Source organism: Talpa europaea (genome assembly GCF_964194135.1).
Source record: "Talpa europaea genome assembly, chromosome: 15".
In the NCBI taxonomy this organism is placed as follows: domain Eukaryota; kingdom Metazoa; phylum Chordata; class Mammalia; order Eulipotyphla; family Talpidae; genus Talpa; species Talpa europaea.
The window spans coordinates 43681567-43702097 of record NC_140083.1 but is presented as its reverse complement, the minus strand read 5'-3'; the positions used below and the strand labels follow the sequence as shown (position 1 = coordinate 43702097).

Below are 20531 nucleotides of genomic sequence, written 5' to 3'. Positions count from 1 at the left end.
TGGGGGTGTGAGAGGATTCATCAGAGACAGCGTGAGGGACTGAACAGGCAGATCGACTGAAGTACACTGTGAGGGGAGCAGCAGGTGAGTCAAGAGAGGTCTGCTGCACCATGTGAGTAGCTCCCTGGTCAGGGATCGAATTCGTGTTGCAGTGGCTGCAGATAGCGTCATAAGTTGCATCTTAACTCCTTGTGCCACCAGGGAGGACCAATTAAAAATTATTTAACATGGAAATGCTGAAGTTGTCTCTTTAGATAAGTTACTGATCATTTTTATTACTGAATTAAGATTTTATTTCATTATAGTCAATTAGTTGTGACTGTTTTGTTTTCAGTAAATCAATAATGCAGCGAACTTGCTAACAACAACAGAACATTTTGAGTTAGAAAAGACTCTAGGATTAGCTAGTCCCAATTTCCCTTCAATTCTTAAATCCTTATTATTATAATAGTGAATGAATGACCAGCAATCCAATAGAAAATTTTATAGCCTCATTCTGGGTATGTTCACTACATCCTGAAAACATTCAATTATTGGATAATTCTACTGTTTGAAAATACTTTATTCTTTTTCTCTCAAATTTTATTGATATGCCACTCATTTATATAACCACATAATTTGGGGACTACAATTTAAACTTCCATATAAGAATATTCCCCAATCACTCTCCACCAAACCTCCATTGCCATAACCCTATCAGCTTCTCTCCCTTTCCCTTCTACCCTCTGGTAACTCCATATTATCTGTCTGAGAATTTTTGTGTTTTTTGCCTGTTTGTTTATTTGGTAATTTATATCCCTCAAATGAGTGAAATCATTCAGTAACCATCTTTAACTTTCTGACTTATTTTATTTAGATCCATCCATTTTCTCTGAAAGGGCTCTTTTACCTTTTTTATAGATGAGTAGTATTCTATTAACTATACAGTCCATAATTTCTTTAATAGCTGAGAGATGGACAGTTAGGATGGTATCATGATTTGGCTTTTCTGAATAATGTTATTATGAACATAGGAGTGCATATCTTTTTGTGTCATATTCTTGGGTGAATATCTAAAGTGGTACTACCAGTTCATATTATAGTTCCATTTTTATTTTTTTGAAAAATCTATAATTTTCCATAAAAGCTGTACCATGTTACATTTTCACAGTGTGGATGACAGTTCCTTTTTCTCCACATCCTCGCCAACATTTGTTGCTGTCAGTCTTTTTGACATGGGCCATTCTCACCAGGGTGAAGTGGGATCTCCTTGTGGCTTTGATTTGCATTTTCCATAAATAAAATATTGTACATTTTTAAGTTTCTTTGGGCTCTCTGAATACCTCCTTGGAGAAGAGTCTCCTTAGGCCTTTTGCCCATTCTTTCTTTGGACTGTTTGCTTTTTTGTTGCTGAGTTCTATGAGTTCTGTGTTTTGTTGCTGAGTTCTTTTTTGTTGCTGAGCTCTTTATATATTTTGGAAATTAATCCTTAACAGAAGTACGAGGTGTAAATATCTTCTCCCAGTCCATAGGTTGAATTTTTGTTTTGTGGTAGTTTCTTTCCTGGTGCAAGAGCTTTTTAGTTTTGAAGTAGTCTGTTCATTTTTTGCTTTTGTTTCCTTTACTATTGAAGTTTTGTCACAAAATACATCTGTGCAGTTGATTTTCAGGAAGGCATCTCATGTTTTCTTTTATGTATTTTATGGTTTCAGGTCTTATATTCAGGTTTTTATCCATTTTGAGTTAATTATTATGTGTGTAGTTAATGACAGAATGTCTTTCTTTTTTTATGTGACTGTCATATTTTCCACCACCATTTGTTAAAGAGTTATTTCTTTTTCCATTGTATGCTTATAGCTCCTTCATCAAAGACTAGCAGTCCATATTTATGTGGTTTTATTTCTAGGTTCTCTTTTCTGTTTCTGGTTGTTGTTTCAATACCACACTCTTTTGATTACTATCACTGTGTAGTATAGTTTGAAGTCAGATTTTGAAACTTCCATTTTTCCTCTTTTCTATCAGGATACTATGCTATCCTTAGAAAGTTGAACTTATAAAGTGAAGCTGGTCTTCCCAAACTGGTAAAATTAAGTGAAATAAAACTCCTTGATTGCAGAATGGGGATGGGGAATTTTTTTTTTATTTTAAATGATTCTAGTATTTAATTTGCCTCTAAAGGTATTCATCTGAACTCAGAGGAAAAAGAGCCCCATTTAGCAATTTTTGTTTCTCTTTAGCAGCAGTCATTAAAATACATTGCTAAATCCTTTCATTAAAAAAATGATGCTAAATACCAAATTCCTTCAAAACCCATTTGAGCACCTCTGTGGTCACAATTTGCCAGATGAGTCTTTCCATTTGAAGTACAATGTAAAATAGTAATGAAATGAAATTATTTTATAGTGAGCATTTATATTAAAGCAATGTTACAATTTATGCAGTCTGAACAAAGTAGCAACCAGTGATTATCTTGTAACTACCTCTGAAATTACACTTCTGTTGAATATGTTATTATATGTCGTACAGTGACAGCCTGCAATTGTTAACTTCATGTGGGTACTTTTTATAGAATAAATCAAAAGCCAACCATTTCACAAGTGGTCATTTGTTTCTGGCAGAGATTTGGGAACTGTGTGGGTGTTTGAAGCTAATTTCTCTGACAAGGAAAACTAATTCCCAGAGAAGAAAGCAGACTCACACAAAAGCATCTGTGTGTTTTATCGTCTTTGAAAATCCATATCTGTATCTTAGAAACCCCTGAAATATGTGCCTTTAGAGAATCTTCTATAATTTCATTCTTGGTGGTAAGCCAAGGTCAATTTGTTAGCACTGATGATTGATTCACTGTTGTGAAGGTCAAGGGTTGGAAAGTGTCCCTCTTGAATACTAACCACAACAGCTGCAGCAGCTGCAGAGCAGCAAAAGAATCCGGGGGATCAGCAGGAATGCTGGTGGTCAAGCAGCAAAAGGTCTCCAACTTTCACCCCCTCCCCCAGGCTCCTGCAGGATGTCAGAATCAGAGGTATCCAGTGCCTTTATATAGTTTCATTCTTTCAGAGAATCTACTTTGCCATTATTCTGTCACATTCTGGTGAAGTAAAGCAAACCTCCACTTTAAGCAAAACCACAATATGACAAATAGAATTAATAAATTAAGAGGTGGTGTTTTCTTCCCATTAAATCACATTATTCAAAGAAGTGTTTAGCTAGATGCTAACCTAGGTGCCTCATGACCAAGATGTCCATTGTCTCTTAAGATTCAATGGCCTGAGAAAATGTTGAAGAAATAGACATGGATTAGGGTTAGACTTAACACCTGAAGATAATGGTAAGTCAAGGAAGATATTAAGAAACACACTCATACTTGATTACTTCCAGAGTTCACACTATGCGGGGGCAAATGATAGCAAAAGTATAAGTTGGGAGGCCATCTTACACTTGAAAGAGGTGAGGATGAACTAGATGGGGGAGGGGTGGTTACAATGGAGAGTCAAGAGTTACTTTGACAAGAGAATAGAGAGAACTTGTTGGTGAGTGACTGTAGGGTCAAGGAGGAGACAGGGTGGATATAATATTTCTCTCTCAAACAGCTTAGCAGGTAGCTGTGGTGTTCACTTAATTAAACAAGTAAATGGGTGAATCTTCTAAATCCTGGCCTCTGCTAAAGCATGAAAATAATTTATATTTACTTTACCAAAGCTTACTGTAGAAGCTTTGTATGTTTTTGTTGGGATGATATAAGAGACATATTTTTCCTAGTTTTTAGTCAAATATTAACCACAGCACCCTAACTTTTGACAGAGGCTGTCTTTTATACAAAGAAACTTCAGCTGCTCACTGAATTTGGGAGCATTTTGTTAATGCAATGATGCACTGACACAGTGCCCACTCAAAAGCCAGTTCCCTGCACTGAGGGTCTGACTTCTTACAATAAAAGGTGCTGACTTAGGAGCCAAGGGGCATACCCCTTCTTCTACCTCCTGTCTGAATTTCCATTTTCCTGAGAGACATAGCTCCAACATCAGACAAGGAAGGAAGTTCCTGTAAGGTACATGGAATTAACCAGACTTATTACACCATTGGCTTTTGTGGTCATCACCTGCAGCCTTGATTAAGCTGATGCAGCAGGCACTTCGAAGCAAGAAATCTGGGTACTGTGGACCCCTGGAGCATAGATGTAGGCATGCGTTAGTAAGCACACCTGACCCTAGAGGCCAGAGATATAATGGCAGTGTCACTAGAGACAGAGTGCAATGACTACAGAAGAGGTGAGACCATGAGAGAACACCAGAGAGAGCACAGGGAAAGAGCATAAAGATTCATGGGGGGCTGGGAGGCTCAGTTGCCTGCCTGCCTCCCAGCCCAGTCTCTGCCCAGACTGTGCCATCCTCCTTGTATGCCAGCCTCCCTGCCTGGCATGCCTGTGTACCTGGTTCCCTGAGAGCATTAAAGTTTGAACAATCTGCCAAGGGCTCCAGAACTCTCCTTTATCCTTCTGCCCAAATCCATAATGAACCTGCCCCATGCATGCTTGCACAACAGTTCCATCACCAGAACATAGAGTCCTCCTTTCTTTGTCCAACTAGGCTCTTTAAACCATGGATATGCAGCGTGAAGCACCTCTGACAGCAGCCAGATGGCTCTGCTGAAAGCCTCAACCCACGGAAACCAGACTTCAGGGAGCTTTTCCAGTAAATGATTCTTACTCCTTCAGAGCTTTTGCCTCTTTAGTATTTCCCAAACTCATTGCTTGACAACCACACTGAAATGTGTGTTTCCCCCAATTGAGATTCTGAACTTGAGTATGAAGGACAGGTATCCATCATAATTCTTTCGTAAACTGAGTTCTAGGCCTGGATTTTATCTATGAACTAACTTCATTTTTGTTGAATCTTTCCAAATGTGTCCATTTTAATCTTATTTAGCTCAGCCTGGGTTACCTGGTTCTCTAAAGCGCAACCTTACCTTAAATCCAAGATTTTGATGTGGAAACAAGGCAGTTGCTAAATACATCATTATATATATTTACTATGGGATGAGTGGAATAATATTATAATATTATAATATAATAATATATAATTATAATTTATAATTATAATTTATAATAATATTATAATATTACTCAGTAACATAATTCTTTCTAAAGTTTATGGCCACAAAAAAGCAAATGACTAATTTATTTAACTATAAACATAGCAAGTGTGTTAACACTATACAGTATTTTTTAACACTGTACAGTTTTAACTCAGAGCACAGTAAAAAAAAAATGTGTAACGGAATAAGCACATTTTAGTGTTATAAAACTTTCAATGTGAAAGTATAGAGATTGAATTGTGTTACCTTTTAAATGGAAATATGCAGATATATTTATAACATAACATCACATACCTCTTTCCATCTGTTGGCTTTCCACGAGGGGCATCTAGCAGACCTACAGGTTTTGTGAGTGCGGGGTTTCTGAAGATGACTGCAATTTGTTTCTTCTAATTTCCTTTGGAATTTGTCAATGCAAAGCACCTCACGGTACTTTAAGCCTTTACCACAAGTCACAGAGCACTAGAAAATAAATATGAATATGCTTGATTTATCTTAATTGTATGTTTTTATAATATTTTGTACCTATTTATAAGTACTTTATTTATAAGTACAAAATGAAGCAATATAAATGTCACTAATTTGATATCTCATTGAAGTTGATAGTCTATGCAAAAATGTCCACAATATACCAAACACTTCCCTAGCTCTCTTGATGTTAAAGACTCTCTGCAATGAACTCCTGTTATCTTACATACTCTAATTTGTTTTCAGTTTTACATAGTTGCCACTTATTCTATTTTTGACTCTATATGCTTTTCCACAGTACACAGTGTATTATGGAATTTAATAACAAATTCAATAACCTCTCAGTGCACAAAATTGATTGAAAAAGCAAAATGTTTTAGTTTTTTAAAGTGCAATTCAGTTTAGGTTTGCTTTTTGCATCAGTCTGGAAGCTGGATTATTCTAATATCAATCCACTAATGCATTTAATAATACATACTAACTAAACTCACTATACAGATACAGATACAGGTAAAAACAATAATTTGACTTTATTTTTCAGCCAGTTGCCATTTTATGAGTGAGGTTAGAAAGAGTGTAGGCATTGTACACCAGCTCTATTCCTTACTACATTTTGCCATCATTTTATCACTTTTCTGAGGCTTAGTTTCCTCATTATTAAAATGGGGATAATATCATTGATACAGGTTATTATGAATGTCAACATGACATAAAGAATAGGAAATATCTAATTTTGTGCATCCTCAGTAAATACTAGCTTCCCAGTCTACAGTTTCCTTCATAGCTCAAAGAGAATGTTGACGATATGGTTTCATTTAGAAACGTATAATGAGTTCTGAGAACATTAGATAATATATCCTGCATTTTATGTATATTATGAGTTTAAAGGCAATCAAGCTACCTAATACAGACTTTTATATGCTTAAAATCTTGTAAGATAAAAATATAGTTTGGAAAATAATTTACCTTTTTCTATTATTTGAAAATAATATCCCATTTTTGAAGGAAATTAATGTAACTCAGAGCCTTGATTATTAGGGCGAGTTGTTGTTATAGCTGAGATGTTCTCTTTCATCCTATTAACAAAGCTCTTATGTACTGTTTTAATCTGTGAAAATATTTATTTTTTTATTATTTTTTAAAGATTTATTTATTTATACAAGAACTGGGATACAGGCCAGAGGTGTGGGAAGGTGAGAGGATTCACCAGAGACAGAGTGGGGAGACATAACAGGCAGATGGACCAAAAACACTGCTGAGGGGTGCAGCAGGCAAGACAGTAGAGGTCTGACTGGCCACGTGGGTATCTCCCTGGCCGGCCAGGAATCGAACCCACGCTGCAGAGGCTACTGACAGCTTCACAGTGCTGTGCTCAACCCCCTGTGCCACCAGGGAGGCCCTATTCTGTGAAAATTTTTAATGATTCTTCCCGAACTGTATTTAGTGTACACCGTTTTCTGCTATTGACTTACTCTTTCAGATCTACCTATTTCTACTACTCTTTCTGGCTACTTATATTGGGCACTTTCCTATGGTTTCTTTACTGCATTGTTTTGTTGTTTTCAAATAGCATAATATATTTTACACCAAATATATCACCTATGAATATTAAACACATGTTGTCAGACAGGAAGGACGCATATCTGTTCACACACGGAAGAATATTTTCCTCCTTTGGTGTATATTATTTTTTCTAGCTTTTAAATTGTGAACTTTTGGCCCAAAGAACACCCATTACTCTCCTTATCCCCTTTAGAAAAGTAATAATTACTGTGAGTATTCATACTATCAACCTAGTAGTACTTAAGTACTACCATATACCAAGATTTTCAGATGAATACAAATTAATTAAATGACATCTCTGTCTTCTGACTGATTCATCCTCAAGGTGCTTCTTTAAAAAAAAAAAAAGATTTATTTATTTGTTTGTTTATTTATTTATACAAGCACTGGGCACAGTCAGAAGCGCGGGAGGGTGAGAGAACTCACCAGAGCCAGAGTAGGGAGCTGAGCAGGCAGAAGGACCGAAGTACACTGCTGAGGGGAGCAGCGGGCGGCAGGAGAGGTCTGTGCGCCATGCAGGACCCTCCTCCGGTGGCCGGGCAGCAGCCGGGGATCAGACCGGCGCTGCAGAGGCTGCGGGCAGCTTCGCAACCCAGCGCTCAACAGCTGCACCACCGCGGAGGCCCCCTCAAGGTGCTTCTAATCTAAATGACACATACCATCTAGTAAATTAGTAACACCAGATAACTTAAATACTATTAAATCCATAAAGATCAGGGGGGAAATGCACTAATATTACAAGACATTAAAGACTATTTAAATAATACAGTAAAACTTATGATGGAATTTGGGCCTCCCCTGGTGGAGCAGCGGTTGAGTGCTGGGCTATGAAGCGGCCCGCAGCCTCTGCAGTGCCGGTTCGATCCCCTGCTGCCGGCGAGGGTCCTACATGGTGCGACAGACCTCTCCTGTCATGCCCGCTGCTCCCCTCCGCAGTGTATTTCATTACTCTGCCTGCTCTGCTCCCCGCTCTGGCTCTGGTGAATTCTCTCACCCTCCCACACTTCTGACTGTACCCAGCGCTTGTATAAATAAATAAATAAATCTTTAAAAAAAACAAAAAAACAAAGATTTTGCAGCAGGGACCTTTCTTGCTGGAGACCATGTGAACCCAGCAGAAGGCTCACCGAGGAGACAGAGGTTAAGCTGGGAGGCTTGCCCACGCCGGGCACCTTCTAGCCTGCAGTTCCAGCCCAGAGGGGAGCAGCACCCACCGCTGGGGCAGACCGGGCGTGCAGGGGAGCACTTCCCCGGCACCGGCATTTTGCAGCAGGGACCTTTCTTGCTGGAGACCATGTGAACCCAGCAGAAGGCTCACCTAGGAGACAGAGGTAAGCTGGGAGGCTTGCCCACGCCGGGCACCTTCTAGCCTGCAATTCCAGCCCAGAGGAGAGCAGCACCCACCGCTGGGACACACCAGGCGTGCAGGGGAGCGCGTCCCCTGCACTGGCATTTTGCAGCAGGGACCTTTCTTGCTGGAGACTGTGTGAACCCAGCAGAAGGCTCACCGAGGAGACAGAGCAGGGACCTTTCTTTGCTGGAGACTTGTGAACCCAGCAGAAGTTCCCCAGAGGAGCCCGTGGTGAGCTGGGAAGGTCGCCCAAGATGCCGGCCAGTACCAGCAACACAGTGTCACAAGGAATACGGCAAATTAGAAAACAGGCAGTAGGGAGTAGAAAAACCACATGCAACCCAGCAACTCCTCAGCAAAAAAGCTAACTGCAAAAAGAAAACCATCTACCAGATTGCAATGACAGTAACTTGGAAGAACTTCTGAGCCTTCCAAATAGAGAATTTAAAATTGCTGTGATTAAAAAAATGACAGAAGTCATAAAGGAAAACAATGATAAGGGAAAAATAATTAATGACCAGAAGAATGAAATTGAGTCCCTAAAGAGGGAAGTAAAAGAAATGCAGGAGATCAAAGAATTAATGGAGACGCTAAAGAACTCTGGGAAAAGCAATGAAAGCAGAATAGATGAAATGGAAGAACGAATAAGTACTCTTGAAGACACAGAAATAAAAAGAACTAAAACAGAAAAGGAAGGAGAAGTACAAAGGAAAAAGACCAAAGAAAGACTTCGGGAACTATCTGACTCCATGAGGAAAGGAAATATAAGAGTTATAGGAATCCCAGAAGGAGAGGAGAGAGATGTGGGAACAGAGAAAATATTCATGGATATAATTGAAGAGAACTTCCCAAACGCAAAGAAGGATCTGAAAATTGATATACAAGAAGCAAGAAGAACACCAAACATCCATGACGAAAGGAAAAATACAGCAAGACACATAATAGTAAAGCTCCCAAGAATCCAAGACAAGGAAAAAATAATGAAACTAACAAGAGGGAAGAAACAGATAACATTCAAAGGGAAACCAATCAGACTGACATCAGACTTCTCTGAAGAAACACTACGGGCAAGGAGAGAGTGGAGGGACATAGTCAACAGACTCCAAGAAAACAGATGCCAACCAAGAATACTCTATCCCGCAAAGCTCTCCTTCCTCTTTGAAGAAAGAATATGGACCTTCCCAGACAAACAGAAACTCCGGAATTTCATTACAACTAAACCCCCACTCCAAAAAATACTACAAGGAGTCCTAAAGCCAGAACCTCAGAGGGATGAATAACAACAAAAGAAGGCCAAAGAAAGTTATTAAAAGAATAAATAAATAAAATCAAAGGAAAGACAAACACAATGGCAAATACAGATGCTAACATATCAATACTAACTCTAAATGTAAATGGACTAAACTCTCCAATAAAAAGACACAGAGTTGCAGGCTGGATTAAGAAACAAAACCCAACCTTTTGCTGTCTCCAGGAAACACATTTAGCTGCAAAAGATAAAAATAGACTCAAAGTTAAAGGATGGAAAACAATTCTACAAGCAAATGGACCAAAAAAGAAGGCAGGAACAGCTATACTCATATCAGATAAAACAGATTTCAAACTTAAAAAGATAAAAAGAGACCCCAGTGGTCATTACATTATGATCAAGGGGACAATACTTCAAGAAGAAATAACACTCATTAACATATATTCACCAAACGAAGGAGCACCAAAATATATCAGACAACTATTGGCATCTCTGAAAACAGACATCAGAGAAAACACATACGTAGTGGGAGACTTCAACACACCACTATCAACAATGGATAGATCAACAAGACAAAAAATAAGTAAAGACACTAAAGCTCTAAATAAGGATCTAGAGTGCTTGGGCTTAACAGACATATATAGAACACTAAACCCCCCAAAAAATCTGAGTATGTATTTTTCTCAAGCACACACGGTTCATTCTCTAGGATCGATCATATACTGGGGCACAAGACAAACATCAACAGATACACCAAGATTGATATCATATCAACCATCTTTTCTGACCATGAAGGCATCAAACTAGAAATAAACCATAAAAAGAAGGCAAGGTACTCTCCTACCTCGTGGAGATTGAAACCCACACTACTGGAAGACCATTGGACTAACGAGGAGATAAAAGAAGAAATTAAAAAAATTCTTTGAATTGAATGACAAGGAGGGCACCAATTTCCTAAATGTATGGGATGCAGCAAAAGCAGTAATAAGAGGAAAATATATAGCAATAGATGCTCACATCAAGAAACAAGAAAGAACTCAAAGAAACAACCTAATCTCGAAGCTCAAAGATCTAGAAAAAGAACAACAAAAAAACCCCAAAACCAGTAGAAGAAAAGAAATAATAAAAACCAAAGCAGAAATAAATGAAATCGAAACTAAAAAAACAATCCAAAAGATCAATGAAACCAAGAGCTGGTTCTTCGAAAAAATCAATAAAATAGATAAACCCCTAGCCAGGCTCACAAGGGCAAAAAGGGAGAAAGCACAAATAGATAGGATAATAAATGAAAGAGGAGAAATCACAACGGACACAGCAGAAATCAAAAGAATAATTAATAACTACTATGAACAGTTATATGGAAACTAGTTCAACAATCTAGAGGAGATGGACAAATTCCTACAACTCTACAATCACCCAAAGCTAGATAAAGAAGAAATAGAACACCTAAACAGACCAATTACAATTAGCAAAATTGAAATGGTAATCAAAAACCTCCCCAAAAACAAAAGCCCAGGACCTGATGGATTTACAAATGAATTCTACCAAACATTCAGAGACGAATTGGTGCCTATCCTTCACAAACTCTTCCAAAAAATTGAGAAGGAAGGTATAATACCTAACACATTCTATGAAGCCAACATTACACTAATACCAAAACCAAACAAGGACAACACAAAAAAAGAAAACTATAGGCCAATCTCCCTAATGAACACGGATGCAAAAATCCTCAATAAAATTTTAGCTATCAGAATCCAACAGTGTATCCATAAGGTAATTCACCACGACCAAGTAGGATTCATTCCAGGGACACAAGGATGGTTTAACATCCGAAAATCAATCAACGTTATCCAACACATCAACAAAAAGAAATATAAAAACCATATGATAATATCAATATATGCTGAGAAAGCTTTCGACAAAGTGCAACACCCATTCATGATAAAAGTCCTTGAAATTCTTGGGATACAAGGAACATACCTCAACATCATAAAGGCCATATATGACAAGCCAACAGCCAGTATCATTCTCAATGGTGAAAAGCTGAAAACAATTCCATTAAGATCTGGAACAAGACAAGGATGTCCACTTTCACCACTGCTTTTCAATATAATACTGGAAGTCCTAGCCAGAGCAATAAGACAAGAGAAAGACATCCAAGGAATCCAAATGGGAAAAGAAGTCAAACTATCACTCTTTGCAGATGATATGATAATATACATAGAGAACCCCAAAAACTCCACAGAAAAACTAATTCAACTCATCAATCAGTTCAGTAAAGTGGCAGGATACAAAATCAACACGCAAAAGTCAGTAGCCTTCCTATATACAAACAATAAATCTGAAGAAGAAGAAATCAAAAAAACCATCCCTTTTATTACTGAAACAAAAAAAATCAAATATTTGGGAATAAATCTAACAAAAGAGGTAAAGGACCTATACAAAGAAAACTATAAAACACTGTTAAAAGAAATAGAAGAAGACACAAAGAAATGGAAAGACATCCCCTGCTCCTTGATTGGAAGAATAAACATTATTAAAATGGCCATCCTACCAAAAGCAATATACAGATTCAATGCTATTCCAATCAAAATTTCAATGTCATTCTTCAAAGAAATAGAACAATTATTGATGAAATTCATATGGAATCACAAAAAACCCCGAATAGCCAAAGCTCTCCTGAAAAAAAAAGAAGGGAATGGAGGCATCAAACTCCCAGACTTCAAACTCTACTACAAAGCCATAATCATTAAAACGGCATGGTATTGGAACAAGAACAGACATACAGACCAATGGAATCGAATAGAAAATCCAGGAATAAACCCACAGATTTATGGTCAACTAATCTTTGACAAAGGAGCAAAGACTATGCATTGGAGCAAAGAAAGTTTGTTCAATAAATGGTGCTGGGAAAACTGGGTCGCTACATGCAAAAGAATGAAGCTTGACCACTACCTCACACCATATACAAAAATCAACTCAAATGGATTAAAGAACTAGACATGAGACCTGAAACCATAAAATACATAGAAGGAAATATAGGCGAAACACTACGTGATTTGCATATCAAAGACATCTTTACAGACACATCACCCAAAGCAGTGATAGTGAAGGCAAAGATCAACAGCTGGGACTACATCAAATTAAAGAGCTTTTGCACAGCAAAAGAGACAATAACAAAAACAAAGAGAAACCCCACCAACTGGGAGAAAATTTTTGCACACAACACTAATGATAAAGGACTGATCACAAAAATCTGCAAAGAGCTGATGAGACTCAACAACAACAAAGAAAATAATCCAGTCAAAAAATGGACAGAGGAGCTAAAAAGAAACTTCTCTGAAGAGGAAATGCGAATGGCCAACAGGCATATGAAAAAATGTTCAACATCTCTTGCAATCAGGGAAATGCAAATCAAAACTACCATGAGATACCATCTTACACCTGTGAGAATGGCACATATTAAAAAAACTAGCAATAACAAATGTTGGCGAGGTTGTGGAGAAAGAGGAACTCTTCTGCACTGTTGGTGGGAGTGCAAACTGGTCCAACCACTATGGAGAGCTGTGTGGAGATTTCTGGACCTACTAAACATAGAGCTTCCACAGGATCCAGCGATTCCACTCCTAGGTATTTACCCAAAGAACACAGAAACATCAATTCCAAAGAACACCTGCACCCCTATGTTTATAGCAGCACTATTTACAATAGCTAAGCTTTGGAAACAGCCCAAATGCCCAAAAATAGATGACTGGATCAAGAAGATGTGGTACATATATACCATGGAATATTACTCAGCATTCAAAAAAGATAAACACATGCAATTTGCAGCAACATGGATGGCGCTGGAAGGGATCATGCTCAGTGAAATAAGCCAGAAAGAAAAAGAAAAATACCGGATGGTCTCACTCATAGCAGGAATCTAGAATACTTAAATAAGGGACCAGGAAAATGAATAACTATAAGAAAGTGAAAATCCAAATCAACAAAAACTATGAACCAGAGACACTTTTTGGGGTTGGGGGGCGGGAGGGGATGGATTGGGGTCAGAATGGGGGGATTGCAATTGTATGGGGAATATAAAAATAAAATTTATTAATTAAAAAATATTAAAAAAAACACAAAAACTTATGATGGAATTTAAGAAAGTCATGAAAAGTATATTTCTTTCTGGGCTATTTCATAAGTACTCAAGGGACGGTGATATTTAAACTCAGTCTTGAAGAAGTAGTTTTGTTAATAGACAAAGTTGAATTGCTATATATATGTTTGACGTATTTTTTCTAGACATGTTTTGTAAAATTCTCAGTTCTTTTAACAGTGCCAAAATCCAAGAATCAGTAAATCACTGGTATTTCTGATGAAAATGACCAATTCATTTACAAATCTATATAGGCACAAAGTTCTATTGAAGATTCTACTTTAGAATTCAGCAGTGTATTTCCTCTATCAGCAATATCTATACATTAAATATAAACTGGATCTTATAGCACAGAAAAATTGAACACATTTTTTCTTCACAAAACTGAAGTGTTTTGCATTATATTTTGAAATAATCTTTGACTCCTTTTCTTCATCTTAATGTAATCTATAACCAAGACTATTACATAAAATTTTCAACACATAGTTTTTCATTTGCTCAAGGTTTGATAGTGGTTCTCTGTTGTCTTTAATAGTAAACCAAAACTTTTACTCTTCTTTACTTTCTTGATCTACCAAATTTCAGTCAGCAATTTTTCCAACCTTATATTCTGTGACTATCCACATGCAACCTTTATTCTATTGTATTCAGGCAAAATATAACATAATGTAACTTATTTTCTTTTTATTGAGCAGCATTGGAGTTTTGACCTGCTCCATTTCTGACCTGGGCCAGTTCAAATCCCCCCCCTTTTAGGGAAACTAGCGGTCCCCTGTTCCTGAAGGTCACCATATTGATGCCCAACTTGGCACAGACACCCAATAGGTATCGCTCTCTGCCACTCAGAACTCCAGGCTCAAGCACCATCCTGTCTCAGTCTCCTGAGTAGCTGGGACTCAAGGGGGAGCCGCTGAGGCTGGATCATTTTTAATGTGACATATTCATGCAATAACAGTCCCTAATTCATATTACTTCCTTTTCTACTATACACTTCGTCTGACACTTTTCTAAACATTATTTATCCTTAAAGCTGTAAGGACAATCTGGTGTCTAATGTAAATACAAATCAATTTTGCACTTCCCTGAACTTTTCTGAGTTTCATTCTGTTTTTGGCACTTCATCATTTTATACTTTTTTCACATGCCATATCTGCCCAGCCTTCTGCTAATCACCCATAATTTGGCAGCTGTAATTAATATCAGCTCATTAAATGATGTTGATATTTGGTATTAGCAATTCTTATTTTGATTAAACTCTAGAATAATTTATGTAAAATTCTTTAATTGCATGAGAATAAATTAAAAATTTATTAACTTAACTGGTTAATAAAGTCAATGCACTCTAGGGAAGATAGACAAAAATTACAAAATGAAAAATTGCAAAATAATGCTGTGGTTACACTTTGTAAGTGGAGCTCTCTTTCCCCAAGATGAAGAGGGATAAATAAATTATTTTTATCAGGTAAGATGAATTCCATGTGGAATTCTCTAAGTGGAAAAAAAAAAGACATTATGCATGTTTTAGTTGGAATTAGGCTGTTATAGAATAAATGACTAGTGAAATGACTCAAACCACAATACATTCTGACTTGTAAAGATCCCATATAATAGTTCAATTTTTAGGAAAATCCAAACATTGCAATTATTTTCTCTGATACTACTACAACAATCTTTTAGCATTTTCCTCTATTTTAAGGTAGATACTATCCTATTCCTTTCAGATTTTATGAATGCTATATAATTAAATTACAATACTTTTGTCAAGAGTGTTTCTAAAAGTCACCTTTATCATCAGTAGTTGACATGGTTTTCAACACTTTCTAAGATTTTTCCATAATCACCATGAAACAGTGGATACAGGAAGCAACTCACTTTAGATGTGGTAATGTTAAGTACAAGTAACTTGAATTGACATCTGATAAATTATGTCCACTTAATGAAAACAGGGCATTTTAAAACAAGTGTACAATTTGCAATACCTAAAACTTCAGTGCAATCTCCAGAGTTGTGCCACTTGGGCTGGTACTATCAATTACAAGACAGAGTTGGAATTGTTTGTTTGTTTGTTTGTGTAGAAGAACTGGGGTATAGGCCAGAGGTGTGTGGGGAGGGGTGAGAGAACTCACCAGAGACAGAGTGGGGAGCAGATCAGGCAGATTGACTGAAATCCACTGCTTTTTTTTTTTTTATTATTGTATACATTTTTTACATCATTTTTCATTTTTACACAATGTATGCATTTTCATCTCAGTTATAGTCCCCATACCATTCCCACCCCCCGCCCTTGTTTTGATCCTGTTCCCTCTTCCCCCCACTCCCTGTAGTGTGTCTCTGGTTTGTAGCTACTTGTTGATTTTATGAAATCCACTACTTTAAGAGGAGCAGTGGGACAAACAGGAGAGGTCTGCTGTGCCATGTGGATTAGCTCCCTGGCCAGATATCTAACTCAGGCTGTAGGGGTTATGGTGCTGAGACTTAACCTCTAGGCCACCAGGGAGGTCCCATACTGTTGTGTTGATCTGATTTCCTACTCTCTTTGACAGTAGTAAGAAACCTACTGAAACAGAGAGAAATAGAATATCCAAATGAGAGGTAAACTACCCTGAAAAGTAACTGTCACCCTATACCTAGTCACGCACCAACTATCTTTTGTGGAATTGACAAACTGAGTAACCACAGGTAATTTCTTTAACTGACCTTCCTTTTTCATATTTAATATTTATAAAGGAACACCTATTTCATATGTGTCTCTGAGTAAAGTTACATAGAAAGGAGTTTTTTTTTTTAAAGAAAATGACCAAACTTGGAAAAACTCTAAAGACATTTTAATACAATAGCAAAATACCAAAAATATTAACACCAATGAAGAAATGAATCCTATAGAACATAATGGTGATTACATGAGAATACATTTGCAAATGTTTTCCATCACACAAAGGAAATAGAAAGATGAAATAGATCAAGAATATTGTTTCCTGGAAAATACTCGGCAGTTCTCAAACTTTGCACGAACCATTCCTGCACATCCCACACTTCCCTCCATTTCATCCTCACATATTTTTCAGTGCTATTCTAAATTTCATTCTCTCTACAGAGACTCCTTCCCTGGTGCTGCATCTTTAATGTCCAACCTAGTTCAGATTATATGTGTCTCTTACAGGCGGTTACATCTCAATGCACCTATATTATCGGTTTCATGTCTGTTTTCCCTGCCAGATAAAATTCTACTGAGAAAAGACATATTATAGGCAATCATGAAAACCAAAGAACACAGAATCACTTGTTTCTAATTTAATGATTTGAACCATATATTCCTTCTTCTAAAAGGAACTAATTGCAATTGCCATGAGCCATAGAACCTTGCAATAATTCACTGGTCAGTCTTTTTCTAAAATGGGCTATTTCACTGGTGACACGGGAACTGATATTTAGATGGTACATTTCAAATTTAATGGTTATGTTACACAGTGATGCTCACCTTTAATTTTAGCCATTAAAATCCTTTAGCTAATTATTTGAAAACCACAAAACAAGAAAAAAATAAGAATCTAAAGTTTGGCATACAGAATAGCAAGTGAAATCAAAGTAAAGAGGGAGAATTAATTATTCACAGGGCCTATTTTAGTTTAGTTTGACTAGAAAATTTGCTAGACTAGAAATTTAAGTAGGAATTTCTATTTCATATGCTACTACATAATGCCATCTATGAATGAATGTATATGTTTCTGTGTTCCTCATGTAAATGTTTATTATACTGTTCCAATTATTAAATTCAACACTTAAGATTTAAAAATTGTATGAAATTTTTAAATATTAAGTATTTAAAAAGAGCCCTAACATTGAATGTAAGTTCTACTTAAATATATTGAACGACTATTAAGATAAGTGAACAGCTAGTGAGAATGGTGATTTTAATGAAAAGCCTAGCAATTCATATAGATCTGTTTTTAATTGAAAATCTCCTAAATTAATTTTGTATATAGCCTAAATAATTTTGTGTATAGTCTAAATAATTTCCAGATCTCTAAAATGACTAGAGGACAGTAAATCTGCAAATGACCTATTGTTTAAATGAGCAAAGGTCAGTCATTTAAGATGAATTAATTAGAATTAGAAGTATAACAATAAAACTACTTGCCCCCTAACATTCCTCTTTATTTGCTGATAGCAAGTATTTAAAACTAAACAGAATATTTCAAAATTTAATAATAAATGTTTTCTTCAATTTTTTTCCACAAATCATTTCAGAGACAGTTAATATTTGCAGCATTTAGTTTTATAGCAATCTTAACTTTCTTTTTAAACTAAATCCACATATACCTCATCATAAACCAGAAATCATTTCCATCAAGATAAGTACAAATGAATAAGGATTATCAACTTACAATGTATAATGTGTAGTTTTGACTTAAAAACAAACATATTGTAATAGTTAAAACACAATCAGATGTTAGAATGTCTCTTGGGATAATTTGAGAGGATTTCAATGAACTTCTCAGTATAGGAATATGTATTATTTATCTTCGCTTTGATCTTTTTCATAACTCAACTATTTTATCCTTCTTTAGAGAAGTTAAAACATTTAAATGGAAAATTTTATCATAGCTGTTATGCTAGAGACTTTTCTAAATGACATTTTTGAGATTATGGTAAATGTCTGTATAGCACAATTATGAAACAGATTAGTCTATAAAACGACATTAAGAAGGGAGATGACACAATTTCAGATAAAAAACAGACCATAAATTAGATACTATGTGGGATAAAATAATATTGTATATATACATCCATGCATATGCCTGTTATATTTTTCTGTTTTTTTAAGGATACTTATAATATTCTCTAACGAGGCTACATCTAAACCCCAGAAACAGCATGTTTTTTTAAATATTCAGGAAGCCAATAACTATATCTAAGGGAAAAGTCTCACTACAGTAAAACCTTAGATATGAGTTTTATACAAAAATTTTATAATTAAGGGCATTCCCTACAGTGGTAGAAAACTATTTCAAACTGAGCTCCTCAGTTATTAGAGAAGTAAAACATTAAAGTAGTAAAGTAAAATAGAGTATGGCAGAATTGGATAGTCTTCTGTTTAAAATAAAACCAAGAACTGATAAAACATGCATATTAAGAGTGTCAAGTCTGTAAAATAGTGCTGCTACTGTTCCTTTAATTCAATGCACATGTGCATGAAGGAGTAAGATACTAAATCTATCAACAAGGGACCCCATTCATAGTATTTCCTGAAAGATTATACTCAAGAGTTTTAAAGTTTAATGGAGTTTGAAAATTTCCTTTTTAACCTGTTACAGACATCCTTTGACTATGCAACTTTAATAAACCAAGACAGCATTTGGCCTTAAAAATATTTATTACTAAAGCATTTCATTCTCTTGCATTACATCTGAATATATTTAAAATTTGTAACTTCAGACATTTTAAATGTTTTAAAAGTCATATTAACCTGCAATACTGAGTTCCAACTGAAAGGTCAAAAATACATGCTTAACAAGAAATACATTGAGCAAACATTCATATAATTACAATAACATTAAATTTAATTTTTAGGTTCTAAAAATTTATTTTTGAGTGGAGATATATATATATATATATATATATATATGTACACATGTAAAGATTTATAGCTCCAAGCCAAGCAATGCAACATGAGTGATTTCACATATAACTCACTTGGCTAGTTCAATTGAATATAATACTTAAAAATAATTTACTGATTATAATATTTTGAAATTAATACTTTAAAAAAAAGTTTTACTATTTTTACTTCCAATATAAAACCTGAAACAAAGTAGTAATAACTCATACAAGTACTTTATGCAGAAATTTTCAATTATGTATGTTTTCCACACACAAAATACCAGAAAGTCAGGATGAAAAATCACTCCAGTAACTGATAACTTAAGAGCTGAACTATTGCATTAGTTTTACTATTAATAATATTTGATGAGGAATCATTACAAATATATGTTAATGAACTTGTGTTTGTTTATTTTGCTAGAAGCATAGTAAATATGTTTTTAAATTGATTTTACACACACAGAGTACACTAAGTTCACAATATACACAGTATTTGTAGCAAAAAAAATGTACTTAGGAAAATCTAACATCAGCTTAAAGCTTATAATTTATTCTTTACCTTTCTAATAGTATGGTTTGTGTGGACTACATGGGGATAATCAACATTACAGATTCCTCCATAAAAATGTGTTTAGCAAGTGGAATTCATCTAGAATTCCTGTTAAGTGTTTTTATTGACTCACTGAGTAACATGAATCTTTACAATTACACATAAACAGGGAAAATGTTATTGTCAATAGAGAACATAAAACTTGTCTAATTTTAGCAATTCTTTTGAGATCATTATTACAAATTTACTTTTTCTTGCTGTTTTTATAGAAATCACAACTAGGACATTACTTTTGCTAGAATATATGGTACATTTCATGATGAAAACTCCAACCTCATCTTATTCCCTGGAAGCCTACATCCAGAACCTAGAGTATCTGCCTTCCAGGAAGGAGCATAAAAAGAAAACTATTCAGTGTGTGTAGACCTTAAAAAAGATAAAGAGATCAGAAAAATAATAAGCACACTTAAAAAAATATTGACATTTAAGACACTACTTACTATGCTAACATTTACAAAATTCCTAAAATCAAGCA

At 35.7% G+C, this 20531-nt stretch overlaps 1 protein-coding gene across 2 annotated transcripts in view; it reads right to left on the bottom strand.

Moving 5' to 3' along the window:
* The window catches only part of ADAMTS20 (ADAM metallopeptidase with thrombospondin type 1 motif 20), a gene marked incomplete at both ends in the record, with an annotated part of 179731 nt that overhangs the window by 30995 nt on the left and 128205 nt on the right, over positions 1 to 20531 (bottom strand). For both annotated transcript variants that reach the window (XM_084256236.1, XM_084256235.1), the window contains one exon: positions 5368 to 5535. In XM_084256236.1, coding sequence (XP_084112362.1) covers positions 5368 to 5535 — 168 coding nt within the window. The remainder of the gene's footprint in view (positions 1 to 5367; positions 5536 to 20531) is intronic.